The 19,210-nt window shown below is 44.3% G+C and overlaps 1 protein-coding gene across 3 annotated transcripts in view; it reads right to left on the bottom strand.

Annotated features, from left to right (window-relative positions):
• PDE6C (phosphodiesterase 6C) overlaps positions 1-19,210 on the bottom strand; it is a 53,099-nt gene that overhangs the window by 21,956 nt on the left and 11,933 nt on the right. For 2 of the 3 annotated variants that reach the window (XM_065922936.1, XM_065922937.1), the window contains 8 exons: positions 14,828-14,875; positions 10,091-10,240; positions 9,350-9,509; positions 8,310-8,324; positions 7,842-7,873; positions 2,142-2,288; positions 1,790-1,897; positions 1,146-1,255 (listed from right to left, as the gene is read on the bottom strand). In XM_065922936.1, coding sequence (XP_065779008.1) covers positions 1,146-1,255; positions 1,790-1,897; positions 2,142-2,288; positions 7,842-7,873; positions 8,310-8,324; positions 9,350-9,509; positions 10,091-10,240; positions 14,828-14,875 — 770 coding nt within the window. Of the gene's footprint in view, positions 1-1,145; positions 1,256-1,789; positions 1,898-2,141; positions 2,289-7,841; positions 7,911-8,309; positions 8,325-9,349; positions 9,510-10,090; positions 10,241-14,827; positions 14,876-19,210 lie in introns of all 3 variants that reach the window. The other variant, XM_065922935.1, reaches the window with a different exon arrangement.

The following is a 19,210-nucleotide window of genomic DNA, read 5'->3' as shown; positions in this document are numbered from 1 at the left end:
ATAAGGATTCAAAAAGGCCATAGGTATCAAGTTCTCAGCTGGTCTCCCAGTACACAAGTGCTCAATAAACATTCATTCCTTTGAAACTGAATTGGTTGAAGCAGTTAGGAGGGCAGAAGAGAGCTCAGTCATTGTCAGGAAACCTGCATTCAGGAATGCGGAACAGCCAGCATGGGCTGGAGCTCTTAGAGGAAGATGTGGCTTGCCCGAACCCAGACTGGGAATCCCCTCTTCAGAGCAAAGCCTCATTGGTAGAGTTGCTGAAGATCCCTGCTTACTTCATTGAGTAAATTTCTTGAGCATCTACTATGTAATTTCAGACATACAATTTCACATGATTCTCACAGCAGTCTTTGAGAGGTCAAAATTGTACCCATTTAACAGTTAAGAAACTGAATCTCAAATACATTAAATGATTTACCCAAGATCACTCAACCAGGAAGTGTTTGGATCCCACAAACCCAGATCCCAAACCTCATTCTCTCTAAAATGTCTCACTTCCTCTGGTACCATGTAGGGTAGTGGGTTATGTGTAGATGAGGATATAGTGCGGCCAAGGCAGGTAGAGCTTCTTAAATGTCCTATCAAGGAGCTAGGTTGGCCATGGCACTGCTGATGAATTTTGAAAGTGCCAATGACATAGTAATAATAAAAATACCTGATAATTATTAACCACCAAGCACCAACCGTGAGCTGACTGCTTTGTATGCATAGCCTTATTTAATCTTTACAATGACCTTAAGTGTTAGGTAGCATTATTACAATTCTTATTTTCCCAATGAGGAACTCAAAGCTTAGAAAGTTTAAATAATTTGTGAACTCAGTGAATACAAATATGTCTGAGCTGAGAGGCTGCACTTCTTTTCTTAGGCAAGAGGGGAAGGTGGTGATGATGTTAAGATGCAAGGTCAGCTGGTGGAGGCACAAGGACGAGGGACATGAGAGGTAGCAAACCCAGGATGAAATGTTCTCTAGCTTGAGTTGGGGGTGTCACCCAAGGGCGTACAACTGCAAGTCGAAGATCAATGCACCTAAAGGTATGAATTCAATACTTTGATGAAACGAAGTTGAAAAAAGAGTGAAGGCATTTACAAATAAGGCAGGGGGCACCAGAACTCTTGATGTGGCAGCATATGTTCACTTACTTCATCTGATACAAATTATTGGTGCCTCTGTGGTCAATGTCATGGCAGAAGGCAGCAGCAAGCATGGCAAAGGCTTCAAGGTCTGTGTAGTATTTCTTCAGTCTTCCTGTCTAAAAGAAAATAGACATATATTCACTTACATTAATACACTTACATTAATACATTATGCAGCATGTGCAGTGAGGCTTGCCTCTGATGGAGAAGGGGGTCTGCTGTGTTTTTAGAGCAAGCTGACTTTCTTTCCTTTTTGGTCACACCACGTGGCACATGGGATCTTAGTTCCCTGATCAAGGATCAAACCCTGACCCTTTGCATCGGAAGCATGGAGTCTTTACCACTGAACCACCAGAGAAATCCCAAACTGGTTTTATTTCTTGTAGCTCATTCTGGGCAGTTACAAACCTAGCAGGGAACTGAATTTTTTCCTTTAAAGACCTAACTATGTGAGTGTCAGAGTTATAATCCAGTCAAGCGCCCAGGGATACCCACATGCCCTCGCATCATTTCCAGAGGATTTGGGAATTTATGGGATTGTATCCATGAATTACAAAATTACAGATCTAAAGTGATAGCCTGTATCTATTCTCAGCACGTTCAGGAGGGAGGCACTCAGGTTTTCACCAATTGCTGCGCTCCATACCTACCATCAGCAAAGTGAACATGGTCTGCCCCACATTAAACCCATGTCTCCAGTTGTGGTACGTGACGGCCCGGTACCCCTTCCTCACCGTGTACATCCATCTGGTGAGAACCTGCCACCAAAGAAGACAACACCACTCAGACTTTGGAACAGAATTCTAAAGGTTAGAAGGTCTGTGACAACCTTATCTGAAAAGATAGGATGGCCTTGTTTACAGGGCTTAAGCGGATATATTGACAAAGTTAATGATAATTTAAGATCCACACTGCAGGGAATCTTTTTGAACCACAGGTAATTTTACGCAGTGGAGAACTGCCACAGAATCACACCATATTTTAAATGAAATACCATCTAACCTCTACGGGTACTTTGAATTTCTCCACCACGTTTATTTCAAAAAACAGCCGAAGTCCACACTTAATCAGTTCGTGCTCTGTGATGGGCAAGTCGCTGAAGCGGAATTCATACAGGTCTGCGGTCCGTGGGTCCGGCAGGTCCTCTTTCTGTTGAAACAAGGACCAAAGGTTCCAGTTTATATTCTTTTTTTATCCTTTTAGTCATACACAAAATTACAACGCAATGATGCCACATGCACTCCCCTGAGCCTCTACATACCCAGTACTGGGTTATGCCCCTATTATCCTCACAACAAACCTGCACAATGACCCTCAGTTTCCAGATGGTTAAACTGAGGCTCAGTTATCCTGAGAAGCTTTCTAAGTGACGGCATTCAATTCCAAAGCAGACCCCAGAGGCTACTTTCTTTCTCTGATGCAAAATAAAATGTTGAATTACAGCAGCCTAACCCATTTTCAATACCCAACTTCTCTTTTTTCCTCTTCTAGAAATATTTAGTAAACAGTAAATGATGACTTGATTCAGTTCTATCGTATTTTCTTTACCTGTCCAGTGATGCTTTTCCACTAGTCTGTGGGTTCCCTAAGGATGGGATCATGGTGTGTTAACCTGCTGTGGTAACAGTACCTGAGAGCTTGTCCCACAGAGGTGCTGGTTAATGTTCATTGAATGAATGAATGAATGCCCCCCAGTGTCCTGGTACACACGCAGACATCTCATTTAACCCACCCCTTGTCAGGATTTAGGTCTAGGTGAAAAAACAGTTGAACTAGTCACATGGACATGGCTTGGGAAACAAAAATGTGGATCTTGCCTTTAAGGACTTAACTTGTTGAAATGGTTAAAAATACAGACAGTGAAAGGTGAGATTCTGGAGGGCTGATGTGATAGACGGCAGGGCAGAGACAACCCCACAAGAAGAAAGAAGCAGGCGAGGAAAGAAGAAAGAAAAAAAGAAAGCAGCACACAGTCTGCTGTGTGGCCCAGCAGACAGACGTGCAGGAGCAGTTCAGTTCAGTGGGTGTTCACTGAGCCCATAGTAAACCCTTAATACTGTGCTAAGGTCACATCCCTCAGAAAGTTCAGGCTTGGCCCAGAGGATGATCCATATTCTATTTGTACAAATTTCAACACATAATGGAATATGGCTCTTTTAAATACAATTATGGTATCTGTTCACCTAACCCCCAAGTCAGAGCTGGCCCTCACACCCTTGCCTTTCTTTGCAGGATCTTCCTGATTCTCAAGGAAGAAGAACCTCTTCTCCCCAAGGTCACTCTTAGATGGTCACTTTGGGCAGAGATCTCTCTCCTGCAAAGCAGTGGTTTTGAGCCAGGAAACTAGTGTTCAGTTCTGGGTTGAGGTTAGCTACACCAGTGTTCTCATCTGTGAAATGCGGATAACAATAGTAACATTTTTGTCTGTTGTTTTAATGAAAAAGTACCAATTTTATTCTCATGTGTCAAAGACAATTAGAGGGGATTCATCACACGACCCCTAGGGAAAATGAAAGTCGCTCAGTCCTGTCTGACTCTTAGTGAGCCCATGGACTATACAGTCCATGGAATTCTCCAGGCCAGAATACTGGAGTGGGTAGCCTTTCCCTTCTCGAGGGGATCTTCCCAACCCAGAGATTGAACCCAGGTCTCCTGCATTGCAGGCAGATTCTTTACCAGTGGAGCCACAAGGGAGCCCCTCGTAACACTTCCCAAAGCTCCTTCCTCACAGGGCCTCTCACGTCCTCCACTGTTCCTTCTTCTCATCACTTTCTCTCTGTCCAGAACCTCCCAGATTCCTTGCCCATGGGGGCTCTTTATGCCTTTTGTTCATTTTTAATCATTCGACAGACATTTATTGGTTCCTATTTGTGTTGTAGGCATTACAGATAAAACAATGTCACTACTCACTGAAATGCACATTCTTGTGGGGAGAATTGGAAAATAAGCACACGTAAAAATCAGACCACTATGGGGTGCGGTGAGGGGTGCCCCATGCCACAGAACCTCCCTGCTGGATGTCCCCTCTGCCCTGCTGTTCTCAGAGTATTATGTAAAGATCAAATGTGAAAACATTTTTTAAAGCATTACAGGGTCAGTCACACTAACATGTAAGTGTGCATTTTTAGCAGGAAACAAAGACATTCTCAGAATTATGACTCCCAGGCCCAATTTGCAGTTATACGCAAACCAATATAATAATACTGTAATACAGAAATCACAGGTTTTGAAGAACAGCAGTCATACAATAGTGATACAGAGAGGTTGATAGAAATAAAGGCTTTTGCTTGGTCTGAGAAGTAGGAACTCAAGCACCAAAGGCTGGTTTTCTCCTCTTTGATGGAACCCACAGCTGAGATCGAGCATGAGAGGCGGAGAGCACGAGAGACTGAGGGAAGCCTCCCTCTCTGTAACTGTGTGTGTAACACGGCCCCGCCGGCCTCCTGCATCCAGGCTAGCTCGCTCCCTCTGCTCCAGAGAGACCCCTGACCACCTGATCGGGCCACGTCCCGGGTCCCAGTGTGCCAGGCTGCCTTGTGTGGTCTTGCCCCACCTCCCTGTCAGGCCTCACGGGCTGCTCCCCTCTCCACTCGCTGGGGCTCTGGCCACACCAGCTGGCTTTGGTCTCCCTAATGTGCTGTGTCCCCCTACCCTGGCCTGGACTGTCCTGCTTTCCCTTCTCATCTCCAAGCCGCCATCATCACTCTCTGCCCAGCCAGCTCCCACTTCCCCTTCAGGCCTACACACCATGGCCTTCATCTCACACTCTATCATCTTCTGTGAGGAGAATCAGGCCCTTGGCCTCCCCAGGGTCCGTGGTACTCACGCCCTATGAACCCGTCCATTCAAGGCAGTGCCATTGCTTGTACTTTTTGTCTCTCTAATAAACAAGGGGTTTCTGAGCCAGGTAAGAACCAGATCACATTATCTTTTGCCCTTGGGACTTAACAGTTTCTTGTATCATACTGCATCTCAATAATTAGTGAATGAATGAAAAAAAAAAAAAAAAACCTCAATGAAGGAGGAGTGAATGAGGTACTTCTCTGGGATGTTCTCTCTACATCTTCTATGGTCTGGTAAACAGGAGCTGCAGGGCATCTGTGAGTGACCTGAAAAGTCTCAGGAAGCAGGGGGAAGAAGAGGGGCAACTTTCCCCACTTCTTCTGCCCGAGTAGCAGTGCTGCTTCCTCAGTCCTTACCAGCACAGCCACACGCACTTGCTGTTACACCTATAAAAGAGGGCCACGCCTTCCCTGAACCAAGAATTAAAGTGCATCCATGGAGAAAATCATGGTAAGTGAAGATGCATACATATTTATGCCGCTAGGAAATTATGCCGAGATAGTTTCAGAGTACCCCTCTGAAATACATGTTTGTTTCTCAATTTGGGCTTCCCTGATAGCTCAGCTGGTAAAGAATTCACCTGCAATGCAGGAGACCCCAGATCAATTCCTGGGTTGGGAGGATCTGCTGGAGAAGGGATAGGATACCCACTCCAGTATTCTTGGGCTTCCCTTGTGGCTCAGTTGGTAAAGAATCTGCCTGCAATGCGGGAGACCTGGTTTTGATCCCTGGGTTGGGAGGATACCCTGGAGAAAGGAAAGGCTACCCAATCCAATATTCTGGCCTGGATAATTCCATGGACTGTATAGTCCATGGGGTCACAAAGATACATATATATATTTATGCCACTTGGAAATTATGCCGAGATAGTTTCAGAGAACCCCTCTGAAATATGTGTTTGTTTCTTGTTATAGGCAGCAATGATTTAGGATGAGCTTTAGAACATATCTTATATTCAAAATAAGCCATTTTGTTGTAAAGTTATTGATTCTTTGCCCATTTTATTGCTTTTCCATCATAAGGCCCTTCCCTCCTCTAAACAGGGAACTAGAAAATTTCTAACATGTCATGAATATCAATTAAAGCTTTGTTTTACAAGAAGATAAGTTTTGTCAGCAGAAGGAAAGGTCATCTTCTGGACTACACGTGAGAGGAAAGTGCTCAGAAGTTAAGTCAAAGAGAGTGAGAGAAGGAGGAAGAGCCTCAGGTGACACGAAAATATGCAAGGTGTCAAAACATAGAGGTCAAAGGCCACTGGCTCTGTGGTGGTACAGCCAAGGGCCAGGATGGGAAGACAGAGCTCATAAAAGATGGGGATGGGGAAGGTGAGATATTCAGTATATCTTAGCTCAGAAAAAAAGAACACAGACCTGAAAGGGGCTGTGGAAAACAGGATAGGGTAGTTAGGGAGGCAAACAAATGTGACATTACTTCAGTTTCAAAAAGATTGTATTCAAGCCTCTGAAATTCAAAGGTATAGGGGCCTTGGTAAATATCCCAGGCTTTAAGTTGGGATCCCAGAGGGCCACCCTCTAGAAATAAAGATTCTACCCGAGTAGCAAGGGCAAACCTAAGACAGACTGTCCCTAACGAACTCTAAAGCCAGCTCCTTTACCTGCCAGAAGAAAACTTAACCCTCTGAAGAGAAAGATAACATCACCCAGAGCCCCTCCAAGTTTTTATCCACAATGTCTGGTTCTCAATGAAAAAATTATAAAGTATGCCTTAAAAGGATCAAATGACTAAAACTCAAGGCTATGGTTTTTCCAGTAATCATGTATGGATGTGAGAGTTGGACTATAAAGAAAGCTGAGTGCTGAAGAATTGATGGTTTTGAACTGTGGTGTTGGAGAAGACTCTTGAGAGTCCCTTGGACTGCAAGGAGATCCAACCAGTCCATCCTAAAGGAAATCAGTCCTGACTATTCATTGGAAAGACTGATGTTGAAGCTGAAACTCCAAAACTTTGGTCACCTGATGCGAAGAGCTGACTCATTTGAAAAGACCCTGATGCTGGGAAAGATTGAGTGCAGGAGGAGAAGGGGACGACAGAGGATGAGATGGCTGGATGACATCACCAACTCGATGGACATGAGTCTGAGTAAACTCCGGGAGTTGGTGATGCACAGGGAGGCCTGGTGTGCTGCGCTTCATGGGGTTGCAAAGAGTCGGGCATGACTGAGCGACTGAACTGAAAACTCAAGAGTAAAAATAGACAGTAGAACCAGACATATAGGTGATTAAGGTATTGAGAATTCAAAATCACTATGATGAATAAATTTAAGAAGATTGACTAAAAGAGAGGGAAAGTAGATAAAATGACAGAAAGTTTCAGCATAGAGTTGAAATCTTTAAAAAGAAAAAAAGTTAAATATACGTCCTAGAACTGAACAAGAGAAGCTCTGAAATTAAAAACTTAACCTCATGGGTTTAACAGTTGACTGAAGAAAATTTGGGTGAGTTTAAATAGTAGATACAAAATACAGGATTAGTGACTGGAAGAGAAGTTATTTCAACTAGATATAATAGGGGTGACCCAATGGCAACAATAGGAAAGAAATAATTCCTCCAGGGTCCGTAAGAGAAGCTCAAGATGGCAGAAATAATAATGGTGCCTTTAAGGGTCTATCTGTAATTCTGCCATGTCTTCAAGGATGGCCACGGTGTAATCCAAAGCTATTAAAATAAACCAAGTCATGCTATCCCCTAGAGTCTGTACCTGAACTCTCTTGTGCAGTGGTCTAGATTAGCTGTGATTCTAATTTACCTTTGTGGATTGCATTGTGGGGGACAAAGAGGAAGAAAAGCAGGGAACCATATTTTATTTAAAAGGCATTAAGGATAGAAGTAAAACACTTACCAAAATTGTGACAAGCTGTTTTTCTTCACAGTCTTCAATTACATCTATATTTAACTTCTCTTTAAATTTCTAAAATGTAAAAGCAAAGGAAGTGTGAAATTCCTATAAAGTCGATGTCTCTGTGATTACTTTACTCTTAAAATCAGTTAAAATAAATCATGCTATAATGAGTTCCATGACAAAGTGCCATACAAAGGTCTATAGCACTTGATTATGTAGAATTTTCTCTAAAAAACAATCTTTCTTATCCTCCAAAATGTAACAGCAGCTGTCTCAAAGAGAGAGAGGGAGGGAGACATTGATAGCTCACACGTAGGCGAGAAAAATGAGTGGCTTACATCTATTTTTCTATTAGTTTATAGCAATTTCCCTGTATTTCCCCAGACATTTTCATCTTCAACATATCGAATTCTCAAATCAAATTTCTTTTACATCTCAAACAACCCAGCAAAAAACAAACAAAAACACCCCAGGGGGATTTCCCTGGTGGCCCAGTGGCAAAGACTCCATGCTCTCAGTTCAGGAGTCCTGGGTTCGCTCCCTGGTCAGGGAACTAGTTCCCGCATGCCGCAGTCAAGACCCGGCAGAGCCAAATAAATAAATAAATGTTAAAAAACAAAACAAAACAAAAACAAAAACACCCCAGGAAAACTATACCACACATCCTCTGAAAGCTAGGGAAATAAAGGAATAGAGATCATGGGTGTGTGATATTTCCCCTTCATATGGTGGTGATTAGTACACTTCTAGCAAGTATCTTGGAGAAGGAAATGGCAACCCACTCCAGCATTCTTGCCTGGAGAATCCCAGGGACGGCAGAGCCTGGTGGGCTGCTATCTATGGGGTCGCACAGAGTCGGACATGACTGAAGCAACTTAGCAGCAGCAGCAAGTATCTACTGGTTCCCCAATCATCCATGATGTTGATTTGGTCATGTTTGTACACTGAAAATTTTAGTGAGTGTGATATGAGGGAAGACTTGAAATGAGCTTGCACAGCTGGGCTTGCAGTCTGGCACTTGTCATCACCATGAGAAGAACATCTATCAGGTAGCTGCTGATCAAGGATGACAGATGCAGAGAGCCAATCAAATGCACAGCTTACAGCCCAACCAAGATCATCTGAAGCCTGGTCAACCCACAAATGCATGAGAAATAGACGCTTATTGTCATATACAGCTGAGAGGCTATGGTTGTTATACAGTATTACATGGCCAACAGCTGACATTTCCCTCCCTGGAAATATTTTTTTCTGTGCTAATATTCCAATCTAGACCTAACTATTTCAGCTCCTACAGAGTTATTTTTAACAAAGAGCTGTCCCAACCAAGCAGCCTGGACATTCAGTAAGGGTCTGTGTACTGTGAACCACCCAAATTCTCCCTGACCCCTCCTTCTCTGAATCACCATCCTCAGTCCAGGACTAAACTTATTCTCCTTTGTCAGACCTCTGGGTACTTAGGTGAATTCCAGAAGCCATGGTTAAACAGTATCTAATGTCTATAGGACTGAATTCCTCACTTACCAAAATAGACTTGATTTCATCAGGCGTAGCCTTGGTGTGGTTCATGAGCATTTCTTGGGCTATGTCCTTTCTGTTCTCCAGCTTATTCATTTTCTCATAGGTGTCAGTATTTAAAAGAGACCATCCAAGAAACTGTGTGAGAGTCTGAAATTGATAAAACGTGATTCAATTCTCTGAAATTAAAGGAAAATTGATTTGGAGGCAACAGTCTGCATGCTTTCCTATCCATCGATCTCTCTTCCCCCATAAAAAAAAACCCAGCTGTTTTAATCTAAGAAAAAAAATACTAATAGTCAGCCCCAGACATTAAAATTGGCTAAGCCCTTGTTTTCAAAGTGCTTCAAGCACCATGAATACTTTATTAGAGGAGGGGATGACCAATATCCAATCAGATAAAGCAAGACTTGAATCAGAGAGGGCTGGGGGTGACAGCAAGGAGGAGAGAGGGGAAAAGGGGGGAGTGGGCGAAAAAGAGAGAGAAACCTTTTCCCCAATTTCCTAGTACTGGAAAGAATTTTGATTAAGTCAAACATTCACACTTTGGTAGAAAACAGTGCAGTTTCATGGAAATCAGGAAACAGAAATGACACAATAACAACATATTGACAGCAACTGTGTGTGACTCACGTCTTAATTACCCTTTGGAAACATCTTTCCAGAATAACAATTATGCATCCTCTATTCATGAATTTCATCTCCCTCCATTATTTTATAATTGCACTCACCTCAGCGATGTGCTCATCATATTCATCAAAAGGCTTTCCATCCTTCCTGTTGTAAAATGTAGCTACACCCACAATGTCTTCTTTTTTGTTGACAATAGGCAGGGACAAGACATTTTTAATGACCCAACCAGTTTCATCTACAGGTCCTTTCTACAAATAAAAAAAGACACAGGCTATTTTTCAACTTTTTATTTTGAAATTACTATACATCCACAGGATGTGACAAGAGAAATGTACAGAGAAATCCCATGTGCCCTTTACCCAGTTTTCTTCATGGTATCATTTTGTGTCACAAAGGTACACTAGAAAAACCAGGGAATACATATTGGTATGATAAATGGAGCTTCTTCAGGTTTAACCAGATTTATATGCATTTGTGCATGTGTGGGGGTGTGGAGGACTGTTTTTATGCAAATTCATCACATATGTAGCTATGTACAACATCCCTGGAATTGAGAGAATTAATCCATCACTACTGGGATCACTTGCACTACCCCATTATAGCCATACCCTTGCTATCCCCCACTTAGGTTGCCTTCAGTTTAGACAAAGAATAATTTGGGGGTGTTAGATGCACAATTCCCATGCTGTAACAGAACATGGCTAGAAGTATACAGTCATAAAAGCACTCTTGTACATTTGATTAAGTATCCTAGAACCAAATGTCTATATTGTAACAACCCTACCCTCTTCTCTTTGATCCCCTTCCCAGCCCTAGGATGGGAAGCATTTACCTCTATTACCTCAGTGTTCCCTGTTCACTTTTTCTGTCCTCCAATACCTATCTAGCTAATTCCTTAAATTCTGTTGGAACAGCTAATGTGGTTTCTGTTTTCCTGACTGATCCACCAAGATCGTCCTTTGTTCTGTGGTGTGGTTCCATTGAGTAAACATCTGTCAAGTCCCGTGATGTTTCAGGACCTGGGTTAGCTGCTGAGGTGCAGAGATGAAGTCACAGTTCCCAACCTTGAGATAACAGTTTGGTAGGGGATGCACACACACAGAAGTTCAGGAGTGCTTCTCAAAGTGTCGGCCAAGAATCAAGGGCAACAGATTTTTCTTTTTTAGCCTGTTTCATAAATCTCTGGGAGCATGTCTTAAATAAGCTCCCCAGGTGATCGTGAAGTCCTCCAAAATCTGAAAACCATCGTGTGGCACCTACACAGTACACAACAAGGCAAAGACAGCCAAGTCCCCAACACACCACACTGCTCCTTCTTCTGCCTGCTCTCAGCTTCTTTACTCATCCTCGGAGATGCAGGTTAAGTCTCGCCTCTCCCAGAAAGGTTTCTCTAGCTTTTCACCCAAGTGGAACTTTCCTTTTTCAGAATTCCATCAGCACCTGTAGCCTGGATCATACAATGTAGGTACTTTCCAAATGCTTTGAACTGTTGGTTTTTGTCTCTGAGGCTATTTTCTAATCTTACCAAAGAGCAGTTCCATAAACTGTTGAATTATACCCAGTGCTGGGTATATAAGGGATGCTCAACAAACAACTGCTTATTAGTTGAAGAGCTCCTCTTATACTTGGAATGAAAAGCAAAGAAACCAAGCCTCAATAATGGTCGAAGTTCTGGGGGAAAAAAGTAGTGCACTGTTATCCTCAAAGTTGTAAGTTTTGGAAAATACTATGAAACATTTATATACTTATACCTTCACACAGATGAGAGACAAAATCAATAACAGAAAGTATTACCTGTGTGCAAAATAACCTCACAACCATAAGCACCTGGGTGTACATATATTTTGAAGAGCTTCCAAAATAAGCTTTACTGACTGCCTCTGTTTTTCAGTACTTATTCATTACCTGTTCACGTTCATGTGTTTTGCTATTAAGTTAGAGCTTGTTCACAGAAAAGCTATTGGAGGAACTTAACACTTAAGAAAAGTAGGACAAAAACTTAAGACTGAGAAAATTCTATGTACCTTTTCTTCTATGAATTGGGATCACTTTAATTGATGTTAAAGGAAGAAGCCCCTACTTCACTTCAAGGAACACCTCAAAGATGTCTACTTGCCAATGCCTGGAATCTGTGAACAAGTTATTTTATGTGGAAGGAGTATTAAACTAGCAGATGAAATTAAGGTTATTAGTCAGCTGATCTTAAAATAGGGAAATTATCCTGGATTTTCCAGGATACAAAATGGACACAATGTAATCACAAGGATCCTTACAAGTAGAAAAGAGAGTCAGGGTCAAAAATCAGAGAAGGACATATGACATTAGTGGCAAGGTCAGGGCAACACGATGCTGGTTTTAAAGGTGGAAGGACACCACGGGGCCAAGGCTGCCTCTGCTGCTAAGTCCCTTCAGTCGTGTCCGACTCTGTGCGACCCCATAGACAGCAGCCCACCAGGCTCCTCCGTCTACGGAATTCTCCAGGCAAGAATATTGCAGTGGGTTGCCATTTCCTTCTCCAAGGCTGCCTCTAGCAGCTGGGAAAGACAAGGAGGCAGGTTCTCCCCCACATCCTTAAAAAGGAAGTCATTCCTGACAATACCTTGAATTTTGCCCAGTGTGACCCATATTAGACCTCTGACTCCAGAACTGTAAGATAACTCAGTTGTATCACTTTAAGTCACTGAGCAGTCGTTGTTATGGCAGCAACAGGAAGCTAATACCTCATGCCACCAACGAACATAGTTTGAGAACCACTGCATTTGCAGGTTTGCTCTGACCATAGTTCACTTTGAATCATTGGTTTTTCCATTACACTTCTCAGGTGCAAGAGGGACCACTGAGAATGGAGGTGGGTGTGAGCAGATGGAGAGAGAAGGGGAGGCCGGGCAGGGTGGAGGCTTAGGGAGGAGGGGCACCCTTTGGGATGATCCAAAAATGGGGAAATGGAGAGGGAGGTTGAGAACCCTCCAAGATGTAGTCCTGATCCCAGTCCAAGGACAAAGGGATGGATGGAGGGCTGGGCGGGGGTGTCTTAGGCCACAGTGCAGTTCTGAAAGAGTTTGCAGGGCTGAAGGGGATTCCTAGGACCCATGGTGCTGGTCGGAGAACTCTGGTGTCTCCCAGGAACTGGCCTGTGTTAGTATCCCAGGGCCTGGAAGTGGAGCCTCCGGCCTAACAGTGGATTTCTGAGCCCAGCAGCCATTGGACGGTCATCCTTCCCACAGTCAAAGGCCTGAGATGTTTCTTGTGGAAGCTGAGAAATTCCTATGGGCTGGAGGTTTACCCCAGGTGAGTGCCCAACTTCCTCTGAACCATCAGAGCCCTTGTATGGCTGCTCCCAAGCCCTCAAACCTCAGGGCGCAGCTTGGTTCTTCTGGGCTAGCTCCTGCCCTCCCTGTCCAGACAAAGATTGCTTAAGGTTCAGGCACCTTATAGAGTCCGTGTTCCCTTCTTCCTGCCTGTGCACCCTTTCCTGGCATGCCGTTACCATAAGAGGGGCCAGGGGTGGGCAAAGTGTGGTCACACTCAGGCCTTCAACTACGAGGAGGAAGGAGCTGGAACAAGGGCTCTGATGGTTCAGAGGAGGCTGGGCACTCACCTAGGGTAAACCTCCAGCCCATAGGAATTTCCCAGCTTCCACAAGAAACATCAGTGGAGTGCCTGTAAAAACACACTTCTCAGGCCTCTGATTGTGGGAAGGATGACCGTCCATGGCTGCTGGGCTCAGAAATCCACTGTTAGGCGGAGACTCCACTTCTGGCCCTGGGATACTAACACAGGCCAGTTCCTGGGAGGCGCCAGACTCCTCCAACCAGCACCACGGGTCCTAGGAATCCTCTTCGGCCCTGTTAACTCTTTCACAGCTGCATGGTGGCCTGCGTACGGTGTCTGCATGTTTCCACGTCATTGAGCAAAAGAACCAGTGGGGAGAACAGAGGGAAACCTGACCTGAAACTGAGCAAGTGGCCGCAGGTTCTTCTGGCCCAGACACTTCTGCTGCTGAGGAAACACCCCTCACCCTTCGCCCCCCACCCCAGGCCACCTTCACCCTGGTGTGGGCAGAGAGGGGGCTCTGTGGGCATGTCTGTGTAGATAGGAAGACAGCCGCTAGTGGTCCCCACTGGGAAGGCTGTCTCTATTCCTGACTAGACAGATCTCCAACCAGACACGCTTGTTAAAACAGGACACAGAACAGCAGGGGCTAAAAGACAGAATAGGAGAGGCCGTAGGGCCAAAAGCCGGGTTGTCCCAGTGGTCAGGTGGGGAGGGGATGAGAGAGGGGACAGGTAGGGATGGGCATCTCTGGATGTTGAAGGAGGAAAAATTAAAACCAAGAGTCTGATAGCATGGGGAGCCCCCAAGAACCCAACAGGAAGCTTCTTCTCCCCCTAACAGCTGTGATAAGCCGCTGGAAAGGGTCTGAGAAACCTGTGGAAGGCTGAATCCAGGTGGTACGATGTTTTCAGTCAATCCCTCAGGCAGAGACCATTGACTGAGCGCCTGTGCTGCGCCCAGACTGTTGTAGACACGAGATGACCAGGGATGGGAGAGAACCGAGACGTGACATTCCCCCCACCCCAGCCCCCCGCCAATGCCAGAGTGACAAACACCCTACCTGCTTCTCTCATCCCCCTCTCTCTTCTCCCCCTTCTTCTTTTTCACCTGAGGAACGGGCTACGTGGCGGCCAGCCAGGGTGAGCAGGACATAAGCCCTGTGCGTGCTTCTCGGTCCCCCCTGAGCACCAGGCAGACTCTGGGGCGGGGGGCGGGGGGCAGGGCCACCCCAGCTCCCTGCACTGACGGGGGTGGGGGGAGGCGCGGCAAAGGGCGGTTACCTGAAATGTGAAGTATTCATCGGCCGGGGCGTTCAGCATGTTGCAGATCTGGAAAGCAAACAGAGCCATTAAACCCAGACCAGAAGGAGAAAGGACGTGGGAGCAAGAGAGTCCTCCCTCGGCCTCCAGCGCTCGCAAGCACACCGTTCACTCTGGGCCTGGCGAGATTAAGTGAGCTAACAACACTGACGCTGAGACAGGTGGGCAGCGGCCCTAACCCGAGTGCTTACGCCTGAGAAAACGTCTCCTCCAGCAACGGGATACAGAGAAGCTCTAAGGGATAAAAATAACTGCATGCACACCCAGTTGGGGCAAAATGTAAACAGCAAGACACAAAAAACGTCACAAACCAGTGGCCATTTCTGAGGTGTGGGGAGCAAAGGCACTGACCTGGGCACACCGCACAGCCAAGGCGGCGGGCAGACCCTCTGGCCCAACCCACCAACCCGCCCCAACCTCTCCCCAGTGAAGGCACCAGCTCGCCCCACCCAGGGAGCAACCTGTTTCTTGGTTTTGCTCCCTCCTGCCCGCAAGAAGAGTGCCAATAAAGCCTTGCCTGAAGTCCTCCTCTGGCCTCTGACCAACTGCGATTGATTAAAGAGCCGGACGACCTGGGTGGGTAACCATTGGCTCCTCTTCTACTAAGTAAGCCATTGGATGATGTTTAGCCCCATCTCTGACCCTCCCTACTCTTTCTGCCTCTAAGGAATCTACTTCCAAATTCAAAGCGACTAGCTGTTCACACCAAGCAGAGGAGGAAGCTAGGCAGAAAGGCCTGGCAGGTGTGGCAGCAATTCTGGGAAGACTCTATTTTCTTTCCTTTTTTGTTTTTCTTTTCTGATGTGGGATCCAGGTTGGAAGGTGGTGGTTAAGGGCTGGAGGAAAAAACCAGACAGCCTTTTAGGTACACCAGAGTAAATATTCACTATGAGACATGGCTTTAAGTACTAAATTCAGAGACGATTGCTCATATCCATAAGGACAAGGAGTCATTCCATTTTTGTTCATTTTGAATTATTCTTCTATCAGGTCAGACCCACAAATGGGTCTTAATAAAACACAGTATCTTTCTTCTCACCAAAATTAAATTAGATACTTTAAATCATAGCATTTTAAAGTTAGAAGGCACTTTAATAATTGTTTAAGCTTTTCTTTCCAAAGGTGGGAAACAGAAGCCCAAAGAGGTTAAGTGATTTTTTTTAATGGGATAACAGGAGAACTGAGCTTTCCAGTGAGGGTGCTGTTGGAATCACCTCTCCTGGTGTTGGGGGTGGGGAGCCCTAATTTGCATCATTCACCAATTTCCATGTTGTAAATACACCCATCATGGGAGGTTTCAAACTGACCTGGGATTAACAGGTTGCCCACCAAATTCCTGAAAATGGAAAGTAGGAGCCAGCTTCTCCATCTATGGTACTAACTCTACCGGCCCCTCCGCCTAAGGGAAGTAAGTGCTGTCTGGAAGTGGCTGAGCCATGTCAACCATTTCCCCCCTTACTCTTAAAAAGCTAATGTGCTGTGCTTAGTCACTCAGTCATGTCCAACTCTGCAACTCCATGGACTGTAGCCCTCCAACCTCTTCTGTCCATAGAATCTTCCAGGCAAGAATACTAGGCTGTCATTTCCTTCTCCAGGGAACCTTCCCGACCCAAGGACTGAACCTTCATCTCCTGTGTCTCCTGCATTGCAGGAGGATTCTTTACCCGACGACTCTTGCAAAGTAAATGTGGCCATCTTTCAAAGCTTTTGTTAGTATATCAGCCTAAGAATTTAAGGAATCACTATCCATTAATTTTATGATCCAATCTGAATAAAAAACATGAATTGATTGGCTGAGCATCCTTCAGGTGTGTGTCAAAGAGACAAAAAGCAGCTTAATTCTCTTTTCTGAGCTTACCATCAGCAGTATCTATTTTGGTCCAGGCTTTTCGGCCTCTAGAGAATATCTATAGATGGATCAAGGCCCTTGAGGCCAAGCTTTTTTTTAACTCAGTATTCAAACATTCAAAAATCTTCTCTACCCTCCCCATTTCTCTCTCTAAGTTTACAGCTCATTTTGATTCTAGCTTGGTTTGATCCTGTATTTCTTGCTTTAATTCTACAAATGTTAATTCTAGAAACTAATTTTCATTTTCTAATGTTTTTAACTCTAAAAAGTCACTCAAATGAAGTCTAATGTTTCTCATTCAGAGCTGGGATTTACTGGTTTAATGAGACCTCTGGGCACGTGTTCCCTAAATTCAGCGAGGTCCAACAGACGGGCCTCTGGGACAGCTCATCCAAAAGCCTGTCTTTATTACAAGGGGTTTGTGAAAAAAATATCAAGGGAAAAGTTTGAAAAGCTAAATGGAAAAGTTTTAAGCAATTTGGAGGAACATCATAATTACAATTAAAACTCCAGATCATTTTTATTATCCAGAAAATAGAATTGAAAGATTTTTCAGTATATCATTTTTTAAATAAGTCAACAATCTCATTTTACAGATGATGATGTTAAAACCCAGACAGGTCAAGGGATTTGCCCAAGGTCAAGAATTTGCCATGGGATTTACCCAAAGCAGGACTGAGTCATGGCATTCAGGGATCCTGAGTCATGGCTGTTTGCTCTCTTTACTAGAACCCACCAGCATATCACAGGAGGCCCTCAGGAAAAGCACTGCTCTGGCTGGGTCTGCTGAAATGTTTGATATCATCCTCTAGACCAGTGCTTCTCAGTCAGGGGTATATCTTCCTCCTGAGGACATTTAGCAACTTCTGAGACGTCTGGATTCTCACAAGTAGGGTGGTGCTTCTAGCATCTAATGGGTAGAGGGCAGGGAGGCTGCTAAAAACCCTACAATGCAGAGGACAGCTCCTCACTACAAAGAACTAGCCCACAATGTCAGTAGAGTCCACAAGTTTGAGAAATCCTGTTCTATACACAGAAATTATGTTTTTAACAGATCCTGCCTTTTGAAATATATAGTACAGGGCGACACCTGGGAGTGAAAGGGAAGACTTAAAAACTCACAAGGACAACAGTGTAAAGGGAGGTTGTCCCATACAAATTAGGATGTATGTTCACTCCAATTCTGGAGTCTCCCAAAATGGCTCAAGGTCAGTTCTCTGAAAATCATTTTGGGAATGCTAACTTGTCTAATGAGGGACTTGATGAGAAATGCCTTACACTAGATTTACTCCATTTTGCCGTCAGTCTTGGGCTGCCAGCAGAAAGGATAATACCAGGGGTGGGGCCGAGGGCAGGAGCTGAGAGGTGAAAGGGAGCAGTAAAGCAAATGCAGTGAATCTGTGATAGAAGCAAAATCTGGAGGGAAAAATCCTCCGCAGCTTTGGGAATCGATTCTGGCAAGTTGGTTACATGGCAAACTGATGAGTTGGCAAATGAACCATTCAATGAATTGATTTTTGGCGCATAAGTTTTCTGCAAATTGATTTTCGGACAATAAAATCTTTACCTGGGAAACATCTAGGAGGGAAGAGATGTTTAAAAAGTGGGGCAAAATAAAAGTGCCATTTGCAGCAACATGGATGGACCAGGAAATTGTAATACTAAGTGAAATAAGAAAGAGAAAGACAAATATCCTCTGATACTGCTGATATGTGGAATCTAAATGGTACAAATGAACTTATTTACAAAATAGAAATAGAGTCACAGATGTAGAACACAAACTTATGGTTATAGGATGGAGGTAAATTGATAGGTTGGGATTAACATATACACTCTACTATGTATAAAATAGGGCTTTCCCGGTGGCACTGTGGTAAAGAATGCCTACTAATGCAGGAATCGCAAGAGATGTGGGTTCCATCCCTGGATTGGGAAGATCCCTTGGAGGAGGGATGGCAACCCATGTTGGTATTCTTGCCTGGAAAATTCCATGGACAGAGGAGCCTGGCTGGCTACAGTCTATGGGATGGCAAAGAGTCAGACATGACACAGCAACTGAGCACACATACATAAAACAGGTAACAGGGACCCTCTATACAGCACAGAGGATGCTACTCAAATACTCTGTAATGACCTATATGGGAAAAGAATCCAAAAAAGAATGGATGTATGTACAAGTATAACTGATTCATTTTGCTTTCTGGCAGAGACATTGTAAATCAATTATACACCAATAAAAAAAATTTTAAGTGGTGCATAAATTCCTTTAAACCAGCTGTGGCAACTTTGGGAGTACCAAACTTGATAAAAACCCTAAATGGATTTTGATAGATGGGCTACCAGGAAACCAAAGGACAGAGGCCAAGGGCCAAGCTACTTGGCTGTTTCAGTGAGGCTGAAAAATTGTGGTATCTGTGGATTCAGTTAGGAATGGATTGGAATAGTTTGGTCAATACCACTAGGTCAGGAATGACATTTAAGAATATTTCAATTAT

The sequence above is a fragment of the Muntiacus reevesi genome, chromosome 2 (genome assembly GCF_963930625.1).
Source record: "Muntiacus reevesi chromosome 2, mMunRee1.1, whole genome shotgun sequence".
Lineage (NCBI taxonomy): Eukaryota > Metazoa > Chordata > Mammalia > Artiodactyla > Cervidae > Muntiacus > Muntiacus reevesi.
The sequence above is the reverse complement of the archived record's forward strand: the minus strand, read 5'-3'. Positions and strand labels throughout refer to the sequence as shown.